The following is a 24,673-nucleotide window of genomic DNA, read 5'->3' as shown; positions in this document are numbered from 1 at the left end:
CTACTATTTGGGATCATGTATAACAGGAGTCTGTGGAGAGTTGAACAGCGAAATGTTTGTTCACATTACATTTAAACTTCTGCAGTTTAGTAATGTCAAGGAAGCATGAAAAAGGGAGGTAATTTCAAAGTCTAGTAGCTTGAGGGAAGAAACAATTAGAGCAGAATGCTTTTCAGCATCTGGAGATCTCAACAGTGAAAGGGGTGGGATTTTACTGGTTGTCGGGTTAGTCAAGAGGATATGTACGACGAGGGGGTACAAGTGCTATGAGTTCATGAATAACGATTCCATTAAAGTACTTGTAAAAAAAACTCAGGGATACAACATCGTGATGATGGAACAGAGGTTGGAACTTGGCTGACAGTGCGGGACCAATTAGATTTGAGAGTTTTTTTTTGGATACTCTCTAAGAGTGAGAGACTAGCGGTAGATGCACCAGCCCAAATGTGGCAACAATACTCCATGCCTGGGTGAATTGTGGCTTTGTAAAGATATAGGAGGCTTTCTGGTGCAAGTGATTTTCTAGCGTGGTAGAGGATGTTTGCCTTCTTTGCATAAAAAGTTTTATTAGTCTTAAACAAAACAATTGAGAACTAGCTACTTATGAAATGATGAGAACAAAAGACAGCAACGATGAAGAGTATAAAAAGAGCATCACATCTTAACATCTGCATGTATGTATAACAAACTCTTTGTGATTGAAATGTTACACTTCTTCACGAATCAAAATGTGCAAAATACTTACTTGATAAATGTCTCGGCAAGATGCGACAGCACGAATTGCAGAGCGTTCGACTTCCAACGAAAGCTCATCAGCAAAGTCGCCCAACGTTTTTGGGGCTGGAATGTTTTGAGCAGGTTTTTCCCTGAGTGAAATCACAGGGAACTTTCTATGCCAACATGGACGATTGAATTTGGCGAGGTTCAATGTCAGCTCTTCACTGAAACTATCAGAGGGATTCTGCAATGTCAATATGGCAATATGGATCACATTTTTAGCAATTTCATCAGCAAGCCTCTCAAGACACTGCAAACAAGTTGAAGATTTAAACTGTGCGTCTGCTGCTGCCGACCCAAACACATCCAAAAACGATTCCTGCATAATTTCATCTGCAATATAGTCAGCAAATGTTGAAAGATTGTCTTCACCATCAAAGGAGATGGAGTGGATTTCGCTTAAGTCTTTTGAGGTTGGATCATCTGAAGTGTCCGTTCTAGACATGATGGAACCCTGTCTATAAAGGTTCTCACCACTGCTACATGGTTCCAACATGTCTGGTGAACCGACATGGCTACGAAGGAGCTCATCCTCAAAGCTTGCAAGAAGATCATCCTTAAATCCACTGAGGCTGCCACTGCGTCCACTACCCTTGCGCGAATTTGTGCGTACTGTTGCCAGGGACTGTGAGCTCAAATCAGTGCGCATCAGCTCCTCAGCAAACTGAGAGAGGGTTATATCACGAAACCCACTCATGCTTCTCTGCAAGGTCCTGTTCTGTTCACTCAGTGAGCTCTGGCGTTCCAGTTCCTGATAAAAATTGGCAAGGTCCTCTTGGGGGACAATTTTTTGCTCAGTGACACCACAACAATTCATTGTATCCGTACTGCATAAACTTGGCATGCCTTCTACGTTTCGGTAACGTAGAAGCTGTCTGTAGTACGGATTGATCAGGTAGTTTTCATGCACTTCAAGGAAAGCATTTGTAAAAAGTTCTTTTGTGATATCTAACGCAAATTTATCATATTCAGGGAGATATACACCACAGTTAATACCAGAGGTATAGGCAGCTTTCACTCCATGAGATTCTATACTACTTATAAACATGTTGGCTTTGTGCGTCATTTTTAGGCTATGGCCAACAATATCCTCTGAGAGGTCGTTGACCCAACGCATAAATGTTGGGTTACCGCTCATCCATTCAGAAACGGATGACGTATCACTCCATAACGATTGGCGCCGGCTTGAGGATGTTGATGAACAGGCAGATAAATGGATGATGGCTTGGGCCTCCTGGAAGATTTGTCGGACAAGCCTGTCAGCTACTGCGGCCAGGTCTTGTTCAAGCGTGGAAGGAATGGACACTTCACTGTCAGCATCGGTCGAGACGACACTGCAAGAGTCAAAGATGGAGCTGTGAAGGCCGCTCATCTCATTAAGTGCCTCGCACATAATCTCATTAGAAAGATAGTCCGAGTAACTATAGATGGTATCGGAGATCATAGGCTTACCCATATTGCTGTCCTGCTCCACGGACATGATACTGTTGTCCGAGAGGTTTCCTAGTGCACTGAGGTTTTGCAGAAACGTACAGTCCTTGTTCATGATATCTAACTCATTATCACATTCTAAACACAAGCACTCAGAATCCACTATTGTTGGCATGACATCCTCAAACAGACGATCAACATAATGCTGAACTGCATCCTCTGAGATGAAAGACACGTTGGCATTGCGGTCAATATTGGGCTCTGGCCCGAACTTGATTGGCATCGGCTTCTGGACGTATGATGGAAGATCTATGTTTTGAAAGTTTTGTATAGCCGAATTGCTGTAGGCAATGACAGCGCTCTCTTGCAGCAAGTCATCGATGAAATTAGCAGCAAAATCCTGCAAACTATAAATACCATTTTCCTCATGGATTGTGCCAGGACGCGTAGCTAGCTCTCGTTTCATGAAAGACTCGTACAGTTCCTCCAAGTCCGAGCTTATGTCGGAGCTATACCGCGTGCTACAACTGCTACGGCGAGATGTTAAGTCACTGAGGTTTGAGCTGCGACGTCGAAAATTGGAGATCCAGTCGTGGTAGTCAACATCCAAGTAATCCATGGGGGTTGGATGACCAAGGCTTATTGACGACGTCCCACTGCCATGCAGAGAGCAGCGTTCACTTGTGAGCTTCCCTACACCTCTGTTTTCATAACGAGGCGGCATATCTTCCAAGCTGCTGCTGCCACATATGCACTGAGGATTAAGGTCACACAAGGCTTCAGAGATTATCTCCCTTGTCAAACGCTTCGCAAAGCTATCGATATCTTCAACAAACTTCACTTCTTTACGTTCACCTAGACAAAAAAAAAAAAAAAAAACAAGTCTTAAAACATCACCTTCTTGATTGAGAAGTCAACATTTAATGAAAAATTAAGCAGCAATTTAAAAATAAAAAAAGATTTAAAAAATTTTTTTTTAGTCATCTTGTCCAGAATTCTCCCATATTAAAACAACAAAATTAAAGAAAAATCTATATGATGTACGTAACTGTAACAAAACGAAAATATGATATTCCAAAACTCAAGTAAATTGATCAAGTAGTTTTTTTAAAAGAATAAATATAAAATATAATAATAAATAAAGGGAGATAATTCGAATTCCAGATTATTTTGCTTGTTTTCAGGCTTACAATTTACTATTAATTGCTTAAAAATCGTTAAAAAAAAAAAAAAAAAAAAAAAAATGATTTTTTTTTATACGAAAAAATTACTATATCAATTTACATAATTTTTATATGATCTTTTCAATTTATGATGAGAACGTACATCATAAATATTTTTCCGAATTTTGTTTTTTTAATATAGAGGAATTTTGTATAAAAAGTAAATACAGGTTTATACGTTTCCCAACCTATCTAAGATTTGACATGTGCCAACATTGCATGATTACAAATGGCATATGGAACCACCAAATTATATTAAAAAAAAAAAAAACCTTATTAATTTAAAAAAAAAAATAAATAAATACAACAATAATTTTACTTATGCTGAGTAAAAGAGTATTTTACAAATTTAATTTTAATCTAAACTAAAACAATTTTCATTTATTTTGTTATTCTGTGTGCTAATACATAGGTATTCTCAAAATTTTGAACGTTTTTCAAACTCTTATAACAGTAAAAAATTTGTTTCTTAAATGAAAATTTAAGCTCCATATTAGCATACAAGATGTTTTAAATAAGTTTCCAGACTTTTTCATGTGGGCACACACATGAAACTCTAGTCTCCTTTGAAGTAATCTCCTCCAGCTGTATTGCACTTTTAATACTGTTCCAACAAATCATGGAAGTCCTCTTGTGTGTGAGTGTCAATGACCTTTTTCACAGCTGCTTTCATCTCCTCAGTTGTCTCATAACGACAACCTCTAAGGTTTTTCTTCAGCTTAGGGAATAATCAAAAGTTACAGGGAGCAAGGTCTGAACTGTGAGATCTGAATTGATCAGCTCGGCCATCTCATGCTGTCACAACAATGTCTTTCTTTCTGATCTTCTCTGAGCATTCTTGGGACAAATTTTGTGCAAATCTTCTGCATCTTCAGTTACTCATGAATAATTGTGTGTACAGTTCCAACACTAACATCAAACTGTGCACTTATTGTCTCTATAGACACACGAATCCATGAAATTCTTTATTTGGTCAATCAACTCTGGTGTTCTGACATCTTTACTCTTGTCACACCTCTCATCCCTTACAGAATTTGAATCTTTTATGCCATTTAAAAAAGATGGTCGATTCAGGCAAGATGATCCAAAAGTAGTGTGAAGCATTCCATACATTTCTGTAGCATTTTTTTTCCAAGTTTAAAACAGAATTTTATTGCATATTGTTCTTCTAAAGTGTTCTCACATTCAGATTGCATTTTTTAAATTCACCAGCTGTGATAATCAGATTTTAGTAAGATGTATTCCAACTCCTACCGCAGCTGTCCATTTGAACCTGAAATCATAAAAATTGGTCAGTCATCTCAAGATTATAGCAATAACATACTGAGCCTATGACAATTTTAAATGTCTGTACCAAAAAAAATCTGGCAACTTATTGAAGGCACCTTATACTTTAAGAAATTAAAATAATATTCAAGTTTTTGTGATGCATCTAAATAAAAAGGCGAATGAAAAATAGTGCATGGAGACTGGCCATTTTTGTGTTAGTCATAATTTGATATTTAAATTTAATTTAAACAATTATGCTTTACAAGATGCTTTATTTCCTTCAATTTTTGTTAATAAATCAAAATAATTTCCTTTTTGTTAAATAACAATTATCTGCCTCTTTTTTAAATTATTTGCTGCTTATTCAGATTGGCACTTATGGCGGAAATTAGAAATAAAGAAAATACAGAAAAGTCTGTATGATATATGTATCAGTCACCGAATGAAGATGAAATATTCCAAAAATTATGTAATTTGATCAGGTAGTTTTTTCATTATACAAGAAAATCAAATTTCACTCTGTATCTATAAAGAGGAAAAAAGTAGCAGTGATGATAAAATCAAGGGCAAACAACCGAGTTTCATTTCAATTTGGGGGAGGAATAATGTCAGAAAGACAAAAAAATATAAGATTTAAAATCAAACAATAATTTATTAACATAAGGTGTATTTTCAAATTATGAAAGCTTTTTTAGAAAGGTCATTTTATAAAAGTTGAAAACAAAATCTGAAGAATATTAATATGGTTTCGGTCTTCACTTATTTGTAAAACACAGCAAACTTGTTTTTCGAAAATAAAAAAAATTACTCAATTTTTGTGATTTTTAGAATACACCATCTTCATTCCATGACAAGTAAGTATACAATAAGTTTGTCTTCATTTTTGTTTATCACCATAAGTGGCAATCAGAATAAGCACCAATTATTTTTAATTCTGAAAAAAGTTATGAATTTATAAGCAATTGGTAATTTATGTTCAGTGTATTTATATTAATGGGATTGTTTTCTTTATATCCAGCCCCTCAATAAACTTAACTATACCAGATGAGTCAGAAGTAATTTTTTAAGAGAAAAAAACTAAAACAATCCCAACAATATAAATATATTTAATGTTTATGGATTTAAAACATTTCAAAGTGAAAAAAAAGGCAACTAATTGCTATTAAACAAAGGGAAAATTACTTGTATTCACTTGTTAACAAAAAGGTTCTTCTTCATCATTGTAGTGAAATTCGAAAATTGAAATATTGAATTTCAAATGCAATCAATAGTATCTACTGAATTGTAATGTCATTGTAATGAGCATATCACAAAATTATGAAAACCAATAAGATAGGAAATTATTAAAGAAAATAGTTTTCAAAGAAATTTGCAATTTCAGTTTTAAAGAGCATATATATTAGCAGGGGAGGTATTTTTGAAAACTGCCAAAATCTTAGCAAAAGCAACAGATTTGTTTGGATGTGCACCAATTCGAAATACCGCAAGAATACATTTATTTCTATATAAAAAAAAAATCTGGAAAGGGGAAAAAAACGTATACATGTAATACTCATTTTGAATTAATTCGATGACCCCCCCCTCCCCGCAAATTATGAGCTATACGTTATATTCATTTTGTTATTTGTTATCTATTTTGATTTTAATTCTTCTTTATTAATATTACAAACCATGAGTTATTTCCCTTGTGTTTACATCCCATATGACAAAGCAAACATGGCCAAAATCTTTTCATTGAATAATAAAATGTGTTTTATGTAATATTCTAGAAATACCTAATTATGACATGACAATTAAGTAGATAACATTACTTATTGTTGAAATTGATAAAAAAAAGTTATTTTTTAATGAAAACTCAATTTTCGGATGTCAGATTTTGCTACAATAACAAAGAAGTACCAACAGAAATTGATTTAAAAAAATTATTTCAAAGTATAATTGGTTGAATTCTAAAATGAAGACAAAAACTAGTAAGATATAGTGTAAAATTAATTATCTGAGTCTCAAATCTGCAAGAATCAAAAACATAGTTTATATATATATATATATATATATATATATATATATATATATATATATATACATACTAGCAGTTAGACCCGACATTGCTTGGGATTGAATAGATGATGATCAACGAATGTTTCCCACTCCCATATTTTTTATTGTCATCAAAATTGGTGAAATCGTCCATTTTTCAATCAATCTGATTGATTACTTGCTTTAGTTAGGGACCCATCGCGGTGCAAGGGGAGGAAACTTAACATGCCTCCCAGCAGTGATTTAGTTCACAATACATTGTTATCTACATTGCACTGTAGAGAATTTACTACCGATTTTATAAAATTATTTTTTTTATATATAATGGCTTGAATTAAAGTTTAAAATGCAAAAGTCAACTGTCATGTTTCAATTGTGCTCTAAATGTAAACATTCATTTTAAATGTGCCCCTGTCATATCAAAGAACCTACTGTGGATTTTATATATCTGGTCTTACTGCCTGTGTGATGCTAATGGCTTGAATTTAAGTTTAAAATAAAAAAGTCAAGACTCATGGTTTAATTGTGCTTTAAACGGAAACATTCAATTCAAATGCACCTCTGTCATGTCAAAGAAGCTACTGTTGATTGTATATGCCGGGTCTTTCTGCTTGTGTGGTGATAAAATTTCTCAAATGCACTTGAAATGTTAGGCTTTGTAAGGCGTTAATTTTAGTAAAAAAAATCACTGTTCTTTCTTTCATTGGATTATTTTGATTATTGAAGACATTCTGATACAAAACATATCTAAGAACGCTGCTAGGCACATAAAGTACCTTTGTGTGAAATTTCATAAAAATCAGTCATTTTCGAGTCCACAGGGAATGAACTCACGGACACAGACAAAGTTCCTTTTATAGAAACGTAAATTTATATATATATATATATATATATATATATATATATATAATCGTTTTATCTGCTTAGTTACACATGTTTCGATTACCGAATCGTATTAACGAGCCGATAATTTCATCAGACTTTACAGAAATAATTATTATGATTAGGAAAAAAAGATATTATAAAAAGTACAAAAAGGAGGAAAAAGAACTTAAATCAGACAGAGAGAGAGAGAGAGAGAGAGAGAGAGAGAGAGAGAGAGAGAGAGAGAGAGAGAGAGAGAGAGAGTCATATCCTCTTTCTCTGTTGCTGTCTGATTGAGAGAGAGAGAGAGAGAGAGAGAGAGAGAGAATATGACTCTCTCTTTCTCTTTATATATATATATATATATATATATATATATATGGCTCATTCCAATTCCATGTCAAATAGACAAATTTTTTTTTGGTGGGGGGAGCAAACCATGTCCGACACGGATTTTTTTTTGGAATGGCACTTGTTTTTGAATGGCACTTGTTAAACATCTCAAGGTCCTTGACCTTTTACAAAAATGTGAATTTATGAAATGACCAACTTTATAAGATGATATCTCTGTTGTTTATGGGCCTACAAAGTTCATTCATATATCATTTTAAAGTACTTGGATAGATCTATAATTTTATCTGGGAATATTTTTTTTCAAGGTCAAATTAAAAAGTTGACCTTGACCTTAACTTTTAACTTGAATTATCTTAAAAACCGTTCTTTCAACTTCTTTTAAATTTTGACAGAAGATTTGTCTATCTTCTGACAGCATATGTTCCAAATTTCATGATGGGCTTTTCACTAGAACTATCGTTACAAGCGTTTTAAAGAAGTGGGCGAATTCAAAATGGCGGAACGTAGTACCTGCGACTTCATATAAAACATTTTGATATTTCCCAATATGGTCAAGTTTGATATCTTTGTAAAGCTATTTTGATGCTAATTAATATTTACATAAAGACCATCGTCAAAAAAAAAAAAAAAAAAAAGAAAAAAAAAAAGAATTCTGTTGATGAAACTGAATTTTCTTGAATTGTTTTGGTACTTGTGCACTTTTTGAACCATGCTGAAATAATAACGTTATTTCGGAAGCCATTCTTAACATGTGGAGAGGAGGGTGTTTTATAACTAATGTGTACTTTCATCTAATAATTTAATAATAAAAAAGAACATATCATAAAACTTTAAATTAAGCTGAAAATAAAATTTGAAAAATAGCGTGGTTCAAAAAGTGTATAAGCACCGTTTTTTTTTTTTTTTTAAATGCACCATGGATTTTGTTATGGAAAAAGTGATATATAATAAAAAAAGAATTTTGAAAGGTACTAAAGGTTTATTAAATTATACGATAAAACATATGCGATCTCAATGGTGAACAAATCTTTCTCGATGATTAATATTCTAAATCTACTAAAAGGCAATTTCTGTTGTTTATTGGTAATTTTTTTCAATGAAAAATTTTTTAAATGCATGTTCTTAAAAATTCTTGACATGTTGAATTTTATGCAAATTCTGGTTATGAAGTCAAACTGTTTTATGACTTTCATACTTTTCTTATACAACACAGATTTTGATACAGAAAGTGATGTAATAAAAATTTCTAAAAAGTGCATTGAGATTTAATTAGATTATAGTATCAAAAGAATAAACAACATTTGATGGCGATGGTAAACAGTTTCTTTGACATTTTTAGAAGTCTTAAGTATACACTGTATACACAAGAAATCAACATGTGTCATTAGGATACATTTCAAAATGAAAAATCTGTTTTACTGAAACATTTTTATAATAATGAACATTAAAGTATTTATTTAGATTTTTCTTTCATAACCTTTCTTTCTAAAATATATAATGCAATTTTCATCTCATTTTTTGAAAGTTTATAAGATATTCCTGTTTCAGGTATTGGATCAACTGAGCTAAGAATGTCAGAGTATTTCAAAATTGATATATTTGGATGTGATGGATAATAGAAAGATGGAGAGGGCCCATTTGATTGTAAAAATCTCACCATTATCTGGATTTTTATCAAGTACACATCCTAACCACCAATTCCTCTACTAAAGTGCTGTCACAAATCCGTTAATGTCTTCAAACTCCATATTGTTCCATTTTGTGATTCGAACTACTCTTCCTTTCTTTTGTGTTGACACTGTTTTTATTTCCACTTCTCTTGTGTTCCTATAATCGTAGAGGAATTGTTAAATCTGTCTTCTAAGATGTTTGCTTCCTTTGCCCATTCTGCAGTTGAGGAATATAAGAAATGTATTCCAGAAATATTTTTTATTGCATAAAAACACAGCTGCCTTGAGTTCATTATTTGTTCATTATAGGGTCACTGCAGGCTAGCTTTTGCTGCTAACCTTTTTACAGTGCCACCTAACACATTACATGGTCCTTTCCCATGAGAAGTAGCAAAAAAGTGCCACTCTGCATCAATACCAAAATCAGATTTATAAAGTTTTTAAAATTTTTATAATGTGTAACAGCCCAATCAGAAAAATATCATTTTTTGTACATTAAAATTTACAATTTCTTTTAATTTTTCTATAACCTTTCTTTGAAACAAATGGACAGCTACTGCATCATGCTTAAGACAATCAGATATTATGACAAAATTAATATGCTCAAGGTCAATTTGATTTCTATAGAAGCAGATGAATGGGTGCAATGTAGCTTGATCATTATTCCAGTGGAATCCTTGAACTGAATCTTGCAAAATAAATGAATAATTTTCAGAAAAATCTGCTATTGCTAAGACTTCACCAAACTTTAAAGAACCTTTTTTATCAGAACAAAATTTTGATTGTGCTTTGGCAATGAAATTATACTTCTTCAATTTTTGAAGGCCTGCATGGAAAGTTTCAATAAATTCCTCTGTAGATTGTGATAGAGTTTGTAGAATGGTTCTATCAGTTGATAACCACTGTTTGTATACAAAATCATCAATTGAGTTTTTTGAAAAATTCCTTGCATATATGAAACAAAATCATCCATCAGTTTATTACAAGATGAGCAATCACCCAAGTAACAATTTGTCGATGCTTCATTCCATGTAACAGAAAGTATGCATTGGTTGTAATGATGACTTTCTCCTTCAGTCAGTTTAGCCAGATGAGATCCTGTAATCATCAACTTTATATTCTGATGGATTGTGCAAATGCAAACAGTATGAGTCCAGACACCACCTGCTAGCACACATTCTTTTGGCCTAAGCTCGGCGAATTTAGAGAAGCCTATTTTCTCTTGGTGCTTTGATGTAAATAATTTAAATACCTCTTTCAGGTTACAGAGAACAAGATATTTTTGTTCCTGAACCAGTTCCCCATCCTTTAAAACAGTCTTATAATCATTTTTCCCCCAGGCATCACTCGACTGACTTCTTCACTTTTGTAAAACTGCTTTACTTTATTAATTGTATCTTGTGGAAATCTAGTTTTTCCTGTATTTGGCAAAGATAAGATTCCTTCCGCATTCACAAATCTTTTTGCTTGTTTCGCCATGTACAATGTAGTGCCAAATTCTGTTTGTATTTTGCTTAAACTCCAGCTTTTTGGAAGTACAGTCAAAATTTGAATTTTCTTTGATCTTTTTTTCACTTGCAAACTTCTCTTTCAACTGAGTAATAATTTCTCTTTCAAAGTTTTGTTGCTCTGCACTTATTGATTCTTCATGAGAAATGTTTGAAATTATACCGATTCTATCAGATATTGCTCCTGTAACTTTTTCTATTTTTTTCCTTTTTATAATTGGTATGTTTTTCAAGTTTTTGTCGTTTGACAGGCGATTTACCAATAACTGAAGTGATTCGTTCAGTAACTGTAACTCAGTTTCACTATTCATAAAAATGTCCGAAATATAACTTTTGTACCATTTAAAAAAAGGGCATAATAAACAAGTAATAATTTTTCCATTTTGTTTTCAGCGTACGAAATTAATAAAAATGCGAGACGAAAATTCATGTTTACATAACGCTTTATAACAACGTTTCCATCTAGTAAGCATTCCGAACGTGAAACACACCTGTGTTTAATAAATCTAGCAAAAATCAACTAATGGTCAGATTTTCCTGAAGTTTTTGATACTTATCGATTTTAGAACGAAATTATATATACAATGAAATTTCCGTAAAATATATGAGGAGAAATATTTTTTGGTGCGTGTCCCCCACCGCTATATTTATTTTTTTTCAAAATTTTAACGAAATATATTTAAATCGATCGAAATTACTATTTATTATGAAAGATAAGAGTTCCAATCAATACAAAATATTTATTTTTTTTTACATCTTAAATGCACAAATTGGACAAAAACTTACCTTGAATTTGGAATTAAAAAATTAATATGAATTTAATATTATTATATCCTTTTTTAAAATAACGTTTTTTTCTCCCGTTGAATTGTGAAGAAAAAAAAACTTCCTAAAAGTTAATTAATTTTTAAAAGATTAAAACTTCATTATTTCAAAATGTTCCGTTACAACATTGATTTAAAAAAAAAAACTGTGTTTAAATTTTATTTTAATATTAAGTTATAATATAAATACGACTCTTGCCATCTATTTCATCGCCAGATTAAAGACGATTAAAAAATATTGTGCGAAAAATAAACTATTTCAAAGATCACTACGGTTTCTAGTTTGTCCCTTTTTACCAAATAAAGTATGGAAACCCATAATTAACCAAAGGAACAATCGTAAATATTTAGTAAAACCGTGTTTTAGTACCTAAAATACATAAGTACAAAAAATAGGCAAAAGAAACAAATTAATTTTCGTGTTTACAAAATAGGGTATTGATTTACTATAACATCATAACTAAAAAGTGAGCACCCCTTACAAATGTCGAAATATTAACTTTTAATTTTTTTTCTTTAATAATCTTGCATACAAGTGTCCATTCAATAATAATCCACTGAAAAATAGCAGGAAACCGAACAGAAACATATTTTTAGTATGAGTGACGCTCCTACAGGTTCACAATTTTAATAAAAATATCTACTAAAATTCTACATAAAATTAATGAAAATAGAACGTACATTTTTATGGTGAGTGGCAAAATGTCAATCTTGTAGCATGAATGTTTGTGTCTTATCTGTTCTAAGTCCAACTCAACTGGCAAAACTATTTCAATAATATTTTTTTTATAATGTTTTATTGCTTTTTATCTTCACGAATCCCTCTACTACATATATTGAGAACTTATTTTTATAACAGGCAGTAGTCTCAAGTAAAGGGAGAGTGACTTCAAAAATTAAAAATGTCTAACATAGGTGATAAAAGTTTCACTTACTGAAAAACGAAAGTATTTTAATATTTTAAGGACTGGGCAGGAAAAAGGTCATGTTTTATGGGTTTTTTCACACAGCTAAAATAAATTCACATCATATTTTTATGTTCTTAACTTTTATTTTTACTAGTAGCTTAAAAATAAATGTTCTATATATTATCTTCTAATACAAACAAAAGAAATGTTTAACATTTTTTGGAATCGTTTTGTCACATAAGTTTGAAATACCACTTTTCATTGGTTTGTCATATATAAGTTTTCCGATTCCAATACCTAAAAAAGTTCTAGATGTTCTGCCTCAACACTAATTATATCACTATTTTCCATAACAAAATCTGTGTTGCATTAAAAAAACAAAAACAAAAAATAAAACAAATGAAGAAAATTTAGTTTCATCAACAGAATTTTTTTTTTTTATTTACTTTTTGACCATGGTCTTTATGTAAATATTAATCAGCATCAAAATAGCTTTACAAAGATATCAAACTTGACCATATTAGGAAATATCAAAATGTTTTATAAGAAGTCGCAGGTACTATGTTCTGCCATTTTGAATTTGCCCACTTCTTTAAAATGCTTGTAATGATAGTTCTAGTGAAAGGCCCATCATGAAATTTGGAATATATACTGTCATAAAATAGACAAATCTTCTGTCAAAATTTAAAAGAAATTGAAAGAACGATTTTTAAGATAATTCAGGTTAAAAGTTAAGGAAAAGGTCAACTTTTTTAATTTGATCTTGAAAAAAATAAAATTCCCAGATAAAATTATAGATCTATCCAAGTACTTTAAAATGATATATGAATGAACTTTGTAGGCCCATAAACAAGAGACATCATCTTATAAAGTTAGTCACTTCATAAAAATTCACATTTTTGTAAAAGGTCAAGGTCATATTTCATGAACCCGTTGACCTTGAGATGTTTAACGAGTGCCATTCAATTCCTTTCATGGAGATCTATAAGTGTAGCAAATTTGAAAAAAAATCCATGTCGGACATGGTTTTACCCCTGTCAATTTGACATGGAATTAGCCATATATATATATATATATATATATATATATATATATAGAGAGAGAGAGAGAGAGAGAGAGAGACACAGCGAGAAGAAAAACAAGAAAGTTACCTTCTATGTCAGTACTTTCTGTAGTCGTAGAACAGGCAATGGCATTAGCAGTAATTGACTGGTCCCCACTCGTTGCAAGGGTGCTATTGACGGAGCTGCTCATATTGTTGGTCAGTATTGTAGATGTCGAAGCGTTGGTAGTGAGTGTAGCGATATTGTCTTCATTGTCAGCATGGTATGATTGTTGATGAGAAATGGGATGAGAAGCAGCAGGATCAAGAGGCACCAGGGTCGGAGTAGAAATGGAGGATGGCTCAGTGGAGCAGCCACCGTCATCGGGGGAGGGAACTTTTGGGTCTGGTAGGGCAGCTTGGAAGCCTACAAGACTTTTGTTGAGGTCTCGCAATAAAAAGCGGTCAAGGTACTGCCGATGTTGGTTGCTAAATTTGTAGGGAAGCATATTCACTGCACTAAGCATGGTCTCGAGTTTTCCGTGAACATCGCGCTTAAAACATAAAAGAAACAGTTCATGGTTATAAATAGAATTGGCTAAATATTTGTGGTTATATCCTTCAAGTATGCCAAAAATATTACAACATACGTTAAGTTTTTTTTTTTTTTTTTTAAATTATTATTACATTTTCACCCCAAACAAGGCACAGTGTCACCTTGATGGCGAAAGCTACTATCAGGGACATAAGTTGCAGGAATACTATGTAGGGAGTTGAGCAGCAAGATGTCTGTTCACATTACACTTGAACTTCTGCATGTCGGTAAAGTTAGGGAAGCAGGAACCCAGAAGAGAATTCTTGAGCCTAGGAGTTCTGGGGAAGAAACTATTGGAGTAGAAGGCTTTCTTGCATATAGGGATCTCTGTAGGGGTGGGACTTTGCTGCTTGTTGGGTTTGATGGACATATTTACGTTGAGTGGGTAAAAGAGGTTGTAGTTTGTTGGAGCATCTATCATTAAAATACTTGTAAAACAGGTAGAGGGCTGCAACATTTCATCGTTGGGACAGAGATGACAGTTCAGGACCTATCAGATTGGTGATTCTTTTGAATCCTGTCCAGGAGCGAGAGACCAGTCGCACCAGCCCAAATGTGACAACAATACCCCATGCATGGGCGATTTGTGGCTTTATAGAGGTACAGGATACTTTGAGGCGTAAGTAACTTTCTAGTACGGAAGAGAGAGCCAACCTTCTTCACAGCAGCCTTGGTAATGCTCTCGATGTATCTGTTCCAACTCATGTTCCCTCTGAACGTTAAGTTGAGAAGTTTAAAAGAAGTAGTTTCAGGTAATGTATCTTTAGCCATGGCTATTAATGGTAAAGAAGGTTTCTTGTAATTATTAAAAGGGACAAGCTTAGTCTTGGCAGTATTGAATGTGACCATCCACTTTTGTCCCCATTCCACTACAGTCTTCCTCTAGTGTTTCTGCCATTTCCTTACATATGTGTTCATTAGTTCTCTCCTCATGCCGGTTATAGAACGTGGTGTCATCAGCAAATATACCCATCTCAGAGACAATTTTATCAGGGAGGTCATTTATGAATATTAGGAATAATAAAGGTCCAAGGATTGACCCCTGAGGTACACCCACATTTATATCATTGTTTAGATATACGAACATGGAGGACAACCTGGATTCTTCTCTTATTTAAGAAGGATTTCATTATGTTAAGTATTCGTCCAGTGATACTGTACGATCTAATTTTCCTGAGAAGACCATCATGTCATACCCTGTCAAAAGCCTTAGATATATCTAAGGCTACCACTCTACACTCTCCTGTTTTGTCCAATGTATGGTATATTAGTTAGGATGTCTGCTGTAGAACGAGCTTGCCTAAATCCATATCATTGATTGGTCAGAAGTTTAGCATCTGTAAGGTGATGGACTAGAGCTTGATTAATTATGGACTCAAAAATTATACATTAGCTTTTAGAGGTCATTAGTAAAAAAAATGTGCACTATTTATAGGACTGTCATCTTTTTTTTTTTATTACAAAGGTGTCAGCACTTGTCAAGGCTCGAAGGCCACGCTAGTATAAGAGTTAATGAATGTAAAGTAATAGTGTAGTAATCGTTAATGATGTATGTTGCAAAGAATTTGGATTATTTAAGGGGATGGCCCAACAAGAACTTGTTTACATTGGACTTGAAGGCTACAATATTGTAATCAGCCGGGAAACAGGCCAGTGGGACAGTGTTCCACAAGTTCTAGGAAAGAAGCTTTGTTAATGGAATCTGTGTTTAGATTTAAGCACATATAGAAAGTGGGGAAAATTATTAATAATGATAGTAGTTAGTCGAGTATTTTTTGTGAAAGTTTGGTAGTGATTTATTTGCATAAAAACATGAATGGTTATGGAGGGATCTTTAGATGTGTTTGCAATACAACATCATAAATCTAGTATGAATTATTGTTGAGTTATTGTTCGTTTTCTGAGATTTATTTCAAAATAGCAGATGAGAACGTCAATCCTGATACTCATACAATTTGATTTTCTAATTTAAAAATAAGATTACTGGATCAATTTACATGATTTTCAGAATATATTTTGTTTTTGCCATGGGTACATACATCATACAAAATTTTCTTTATTTTTGTTTTTAAATATAAGGGGAATTCTGGACAAGAATCCCAAAATCTTGTGTATAGGTGCACAATTTCAGAGCCCATAATACAATCTTAAACTTGAATATTCAGTAAAAAGTGCATCAGAGTTATGGACAATCTTACATGTCATATTCAAGTCTGCTGGCAATGCAGAGATAAAAATTTGGATCATAATTGAATGGCAATAAAAAGACTGTTGGGCATTCAGGATTGAAACTTGGTGGATAAGTCTGGCATAAACTAAAATTTATTTATACCAGATATGGTTGAATTACAGAAAAGATTGTAAATTTTATTAATGATTCCACATGTGGAATTTTAAGTTTGGTTATCCTATACATGACTGGCTTACGTACGTCCAACTTACTCCTCTCAATCTTGCTTGGGGTGAGAAAAAAGATATTTCATGAGTGATCTGAGGGTTTCTTATGTTTTATTTTTTGACAACATACTTAAAATTTTACCAGAAAAGAATTATACAGAGTCACTTTTAACTGTAACACATGTTAAAAAAAAAAAAAAAAAAAAAAAAGTACTCATGCAGAGAATGATCCGTCCTGAAATAACATTATTTAAAAATAAAACATTCTTAATATGGGGAGGGTGTTTTGTACCTATTCTGTACTTTAACCTTACAAGTGAATTAAAACAAACATATAATAAATTAATTAAATGTAGAAATACAACTTTAAAAAATAGCATGGATCACTCTCTGCATTAGCACCAAAAAAAATACTAACAGGCAATAAGGGAGACTTCACAGAGTTATGGAAAATTCAAGAAGATAAATGAAAAAAATTAGTACAACTTTCTGACATTTTTTTCACATTTACATTTTTACATTGATTGAAACAACTTCATTAATTGTTAAAATTACTTTAATCTGCTGAAGAGGAAGAAAAACAAATCCTAATTCATATTATTTGGATTATTCAGACTACTGTTCTCATATTGAGTGTTATCTGCACAATGTTTCAGTCTATATAATCTCTAACCTTCTTCAGGTGTATATTGTCAAACTCTGGAATCTGCAAAGAATTTCATATGAAACTTTTACTAATCCACAGAGGTAGCATGCTCTCATTCCATCAGTCATGACCAAGAAGTCCTAAATAATTCGCAATTGTATTTTTAGTGTTGCCCACACTGAGGATTGAAGATTCAAGAGTGTAATTTACAACTGGATTTTATTAAACACAATATCTGCAATGCCACAGATCCTGTATTTTAGGAGCCTTAAACCTTAAACTAGAAAACAGCAAAATAATTTGAGTAACAAAGTATCAGTGAATTAACATTAAACCATCAAAGAAGAAATCTACAGAACTTAAAATGGAGTTCCGGAGTAAAACTGCTTTTAATGAGCAAGTGAACGTGTTAAACCTATTTCGGGTGGTTAGGTAAGCTTTTTGATATCTTCTAGCACAATATTTTTTGTTTATTTATGGAAATCGCTCCAGACAAAGCATGAAACCACTTGATGTAAGGAGCTAAAAAAAAAAAAAAAAAAAAATACTACTTCAAGGTCAAAAACTTGCCAATGATAAATGTTAGGCTGATCCAGAAAACAGCAGTTCTTTCTCCTTTGTCAGAAACATCACACATGGAATGTGAGAACTAAAGGACAAAATAAGAGAAGTGAAAGTTACAAGGTTTCTGAAAGTAAACACAAGATCCACTTTCTACTCTCCTGGTGCAATCTTTATTCCCACTTTAAAAGAGGAAGAGAAGGAAACTCACTTCGGCTTTATCACAGTAATCGCCAGCAAATCGAAGAGAGTCAGCATAACCAGAAAATTCTGAAAACTTTTCATATCCGCTGATAGTAATTGCTTCATTATCATCCATGGCTTCCATGAATAACACAGAAGCAATCAGCTCAGGACAAGTCATCAAGAGAATTTCTTCCTGAATTAAGAAAAATAGAAAACAAAACATAATATATTTTTACCCATGTTCAAGCTTTATATATACGAGTTGGACAAAATCATGGAAACATCTTATGAAGTTTGCAGCAATTTTAAAGCACTTATAATTCTTTTTGGAATTATTAAAATGATGGTTACATAATTTTTTATACATAGTTGTTGCTGTCTTGAATTAATTGGTTAATTTTTTTTTTTTTGTTCAAATAGAATATATTAGCAAGAAAAATTAAAATGACAGATCAAAATTCCAAAGAGAGCAGATTGTTGGTGCTTGTATTGCAGATTCTACTGCAACAGAAGTGGCTGAGATGGAGTAAAACTGTCTTGAAAGTGACGAAAGCCTACAGAAAAGAAAAGGAAAACATCCCCCTCTAAACAAAATTCTGGAAAAGGCAAAAACTGTCTGAAAGCCCTTGTAAGGATTGTGAAGAAAACCAGGACACCGAAAATTAATTGCAGCTAAGCTTATCATTTGGATAATCGCATTTCAATAAAAACTGTTCACCAAGAGCTTCACAAAGGTAGTTCTATATCATATTAAAATAAGTTTATTTAAAATTTTAAGGTGTTTTCATTATTTTATCAAACTCGTGTGTGTGTAATCTATAAATATAAAAGCAAAAATGTGTGTATGTATGTGTATTTGTTTTTATATATGTATGTGTGTGTGTGTGTTTGTATGTCTCGCAAAAACTTTCGACACGGGTCACAGATTTTCGCCAGATCAGTATCATTTTAAACTTCCAACCTTCGCCTGACAAATATCGAAAAATTGGCCAAAAACGTTAATTCCTTCACCCTGAAATCAGTAGTTTTCTACAGGGGGGGGGAGCAGCAAAAACTGTCCTCTCATGACTAGTTCGCTTCTACGCATGCGTCATACGATGTCGTAACCTGATTTACTTTAAATATTTGAAAAAGCGACACAATTTTGGCGACGTCGCCTTAGCTCAGTTGCTTAGAGCGCGGCCTCATTATCTAAACGTTTTGGGTTTGAATCGTGGTGTGAGATGTCTTTTTTTTTTTTTCGATTTTTTAAAGTTTAATATTGAAGCAGGGTTATTTAAACTATTTTTCGTGCGTTTTTCAGATGTTTTAACGTTCGTTTTTCTGTTTTTTTTTACTTCGCTTATTCTTAGGTTTTCATTAACACCCAGACCCCACAACCGAAAAACATCCGGGCAACGCCAGGTACCCACCGCTAGTCTATATATATAAAAGCAAAAATGTATGTATGTTTGTATGTGTGTTTGTATGTCTCGCAAAAACTTTCAACACGGGTCACGGATTTTCACGAGATCGGTAGTTCCAACTTCGCCCGACAAATATCGAAAAATTGGCCAAAAACATTAATTTCTTCATCCTAAAATCATCAGTTTTCTACAGGGAGGGGTCAGCAAAAACCGTCCTCTCATGACAAGTTCGCTTCTACGCATGCGCAAATAACGTCGGAACATGATTTAGTTTAAATATTTTAAAAAAAAAAAACAATCCAATTTTGTCAACGTCGTCTTAGCTCAGTTGCTTAGAGTGCGGGGTCATTATCTAAAGGTTTTGGGTTCGAATCATGGTGTGAGGTGTCTTTTTTTTCTCGAATTTTAACATTGAAACAGGGTTATTAAAGCCAGTGTTTTTTTTTTTGGTTTTTATTTTTCAGATTATTTTAAAGAAGTTTTAACGTTCCTTTTTCTGTTCATCACATTCGCGTTTTCTTTTTTGTTTTTCCCATTTTTACATTTATCATTCGTTTGCCTTACATTAGTTTTTTTTTTGTGTTTAAAAAATTTTTTTTTAAATATTTACTTTGCTTATACTTATGTTTTGATTAACATCCCCACCCGAGCACACACACCTCAAAACACCCGGGTAATGCCAGGTGCCCCCCTGCTAGTCTATATATATAAAAGGCAAAATGTGTGTGTGTGTGTGTGTGTGTGTGTGTGTTTGTAGGTCTCGCAAAAACTTTCGACACGCGCCATGGATTTTTGCCACATAGGTATCATTTTAAAGTTCCAACGTTCGTCCGACAAATATCAAAAAATTGGCCAAAAACATTAACTTCTTCATCCTAAAATCATCAGTTTTCTACAGGGAGGAGTCAGCAAAAACCGTCCTCTCATGACAAGTTCGCTTCTACGCATGTGCAAATAATGTCGGAACATAATTTAGTTTAAATATTTAAAAAAAAAAAAAACGACCCAATTTCGTCAACATTGTCTTAGCTCACTTGATTAGAGGTCGGCATCATTATCTAAAGGTTGTAAGTTCGAATCGTGGTGTGAGGTGTCTTTTTTTTCTTTTCTTTTTTTTTCGATTTTTAAAATTTTAATATTGAAACAGAGTTATTTAAGCCATTTTTCACGTTCTATGTTTTTTTGGTTAAGTTTTAACGTTCGTTTTTCTGGGGGGGTTTTCCATCACATTCGCGTTTTCTTTTTTGTTTTTCCGATTTTTACATTTAACATCGTTCGTTTGTCTTACGTTATTTTTTTTTTTGCGTTTTTTCGATTTTTTTAAGTTTTAACATTTTTTTATATAAAATATTTACTAATTTAATATTAAAAAATATTTACTTCGCTTATTCTTATGTTTCGATTTGTCAACTTAAATGCTATTTAGGTCTGATATTGAAAATCATAATTTATATATATATATATATATATATATATATATATATATATGTCATCCCCATACAGTACTGTTTCGCTGTTTCACAGCTCATCAGTGCGGCTAGACAGGCAACTACCTCAAGCCAGGATTGAAACCCGACCGTCTGTATGGCAGTCAAGGCTCCTAACCATTACACTATTGGTGGCTGCTGAACGATTAGTGAATTTAACGATGTTTTGACATCGTTCGAAATACCTCCGCTCGATTTGTTTACACAAAGAGCATCGCTTATATGTTAATGGTAATTCGTGTATCACTTCTCAATACACACATATATATATATATATATATATATATACACACATTATGTGTAATTCTCATGCTTTTGCTAACTGTTGGAAAAAAACAAGAAATTTGAAAAACATTTGAAAGTATTTAAACTGCTGAATAGAAAATCATAAGGAATTACAAGGCTGAAATTTTGGAAAGTTATTTACATTCAATAATCTTATAAATATAGATATTAAACAATATAATCATAAAAAATCAGTTGAAGTTGTACAAAAATTTGATTCCATTAATAATTTAATGACCAAAGGATTGAATTAAAAAGAAAAAAAAAAAGCTGCGTGATTAAAAAAAAAAATGTAAAAATAAAAATGAATGTAAACAGAATACTGGATAAAACCAAGTAGGTAAAGCTAGTATATATAAGATATGAAAAATCTTGTCTGATATTTATAAACAGCAGTTGTTAGCATCTCTAAAAAATGTAACCGTTGTAAATTTCTTAAAAACAATGTTTTCAATTAAAAATATTGAACAACTTTTGCTGCAATGCTAGTTTTCAGGAAATTTTCATTTACTTGAGAAGGATATAAACTTGAAACATTTGCTGCATCTGCAGAAATCTAAGAGTTCATGTGGTAATCTGTCTCAAAAACAAAAACAAAAAACCGTCAAGGTTGAGACCCAAATTATTTTTTTTGCCTTTTCTTCTTGTATCCAAAACTTCACTATTTAAAATTAAAATTGTATTCACATTATGGCTCAACCAATGGAATTTAGTCCCATATATATATATATTAACAGAAGATGATGAATCAAAATTTGACAACTTGTTAAAATAAGACTATATTTCTCAAATCTAAACCATTAAATCATTAATTTTATGAACCAACAAAATCGCCTACGCAGTCATCATGCATGCACACGCACACACATTGCTACAAAAAATAAAAAAAATAAAAAAAACAGTACATCTTTATTTTAAAACTTTTATTAAAAAAAATCAATTCAGGTAACTTGATTATGTAGTAGAGCTGACATCCATTCAATGTAGCCGCCTTCAACCTCAATCACCACTTCGATACGGACCTGGAACTGGGAGCATGCCTTTTCTACAAGCACTGGTGAGAGCTTGGGAATACTCGGCATATGGTAGCGATCAAGCTGGCTTTGGTGTTGTGAGAAACCATGTTGGTGATGTTCTCTACGTATGACCAAACAAAGTAATCCAGAGAGTTCAGGTTGGGGGAAGATTGGAGGGAGGCAGTGGCTACAAAGTAATAGCACTCCTTCTGAAGCCAAGCCAGAGCCTCTTCGGACTTATGGACTGGCATCAAGTCCTGCTGCCATACCCAGAGTCTGCAATGGCCACCTGATTGCACCAGGGGATTACCATACACACTTCAGCACATCCAGGTACATTTGGTGTTGACTTTCAAGCAAAAGATGTGAGATGGCATGATGTGGCCCTCACTTGAAACCACACCAACAACCATAACTGTGGTTGGAAACTTTGTTAAGCTGTGCCTTCAAGTGTTAAACTGTCCAGATTTGCATTTTGAGGGTGCTGGCAATGGTCCTGTTGTCATAACTTGGATTGGTAGAGAGCATGAGTTGTACAGCGGCACATTTCTGATCTCACTCGAACATAATGTCACTTTCAGATATGATAAAAGGCTCCTATCAATCTTGGGATTTGTATACAACTGGCTAACTAGAAGATGAAAACTGGTTTTCATCAAACAGAAAGGAATCATGTCGTCTTTTCTAGGGCGACAATTTTATCGTTCCACCCTGTAGAACTTGCCAAAATTTCAGAAGATCAGTACTTTAGCGTTATATGTTAAGATAATTCAGTGTTTGTCCAGAATTTCCTCCATATTAAAAAATTAAATTTAAAAAAAATCTATGGGATGTATGTTCTCGTGATAGAATGAAAATGTCATATTGCAAAAATCAGGTAAATTGATCAAGTAGTTTTATGTTTAACCAAGAAAATCAAATTTTATGAGTAAGGAAAGCGGCGGGGCTATCTCACATCATCTCGAAGAAACAAAGAGATAACTCAGCATTTAAAACTTACAAGATCAGACTTGTAATGCCTACGATTTTTCATTTAATCACTTTGAATCTTTTAAAAATGATTTTCTTTATAAAAATAAAATTGCTTAATCAATTTATGAAATTTTTGGAATATGATCTTTTTTGTTCCATCATGGGCATGTACATCATATAGATTTTTGTTGATTTTTGTTTTTTTAATAAATGAGAAATTCTGGACAAGCACTGATAATTTTAAATTTAAAACGGTTTAAGAATTGACTTACCTGACACCTGCCTTTTCCTAAAACATGGCCTCCAAGAAATCTATTTGAAAAACCAATCTGAAATGCATATTTTTGTTTATTAGTTAAAATGAAAAAGAAAGTTGAAATAAACATTTGACTAATAAGAATCATAGCAATGATCTGCTAGGATCATATTCTAATTAAAATAGGTTTAAGATCATTAGGTTTAACTACTTTACTAAAAAAGTATGAAGGACAATTTAATAGGGATTCAAAATAATACAATTTATCAATATGGAACAGTTAAAATTTTATTCACAAGATAGGTGTTTCAAAAATTAAATTTACCACACAATTTTCTAATAGAGTAGTGTATTTTTGAAACAAATTACATAATCAAGTTTAAAATATCACTTTTTATAGAAAACAAAAAATGAATTGGATGAATACAGAAATAATGGTAAAAATGTATTTGTAAGAAAATTTTTTCATCTGATGAAATTTTTAATCAAGTCCTATCCTGTATTATGTGAAGATTGTAGTTTATCAACAGCTGTAATTTCTGTAGAAATCTTTCATTTTTATTCTTAGAAAACTTCACTCGGTGAGTAACAATTCTATTCAATTATCTTTTTTTGTGCAGACACAGAATTATAAATCAAGAGAAAATATAGGAATAAGAGTTTGTGTTACAGTTGTCAAATATCAGTTTGGGTTTGAGCACGTAAATACATTATTTTTCTAAATCATTTTAAGTTAATAACTTACAGTATATTTTACATTTATGCTTTTGTTTTTTTATGTTTTTTATTAACAATGTATGAATTATTCATAGTTATTTAATGCTGAATCCAGAAATCATTTACTATTTAAGTTCTTTATATCTTCAAATATTTATTTATGGCATTAGTTTGGATTTTGCAGAACATGATTGAGTTTTCCAAAGAGAAATGGAAAAAAAAAAAAACAGCAAAAAAAAAAA

The 24,673-nt window shown here is 32.5% G+C and overlaps 1 protein-coding gene across 1 annotated transcript in view; it reads right to left on the bottom strand.

Moving 5' to 3' along the window:
* The window catches only part of LOC145292140 (uncharacterized), a 159,871-nt gene that overhangs the window by 40,396 nt on the left and 94,802 nt on the right, over positions 1-24,673 (bottom strand). The window contains exons 6-9 of the mRNA XM_080138262.1: positions 23,731-23,787; positions 18,318-18,485; positions 14,017-14,461; positions 746-3,063 (exon numbers count right to left, since the gene is read on the bottom strand). Coding sequence (XP_079994388.1) covers positions 746-3,063; positions 14,017-14,461; positions 18,318-18,485; positions 23,731-23,787 — 2,988 coding nt within the window. The remainder of the gene's footprint in view (positions 1-745; positions 3,064-14,016; positions 14,462-18,317; positions 18,486-23,730; positions 23,788-24,673) is intronic.

This window comes from Euprymna scolopes, chromosome 13 (genome assembly GCF_053919585.1).
Source record: "Euprymna scolopes isolate OS-2025 chromosome 13, ASM5391958v1, whole genome shotgun sequence".
Taxonomy (NCBI): domain Eukaryota; kingdom Metazoa; phylum Mollusca; class Cephalopoda; order Sepiida; family Sepiolidae; genus Euprymna; species Euprymna scolopes.
This window is presented reverse-complemented; position numbering and strand designations above follow the sequence as displayed.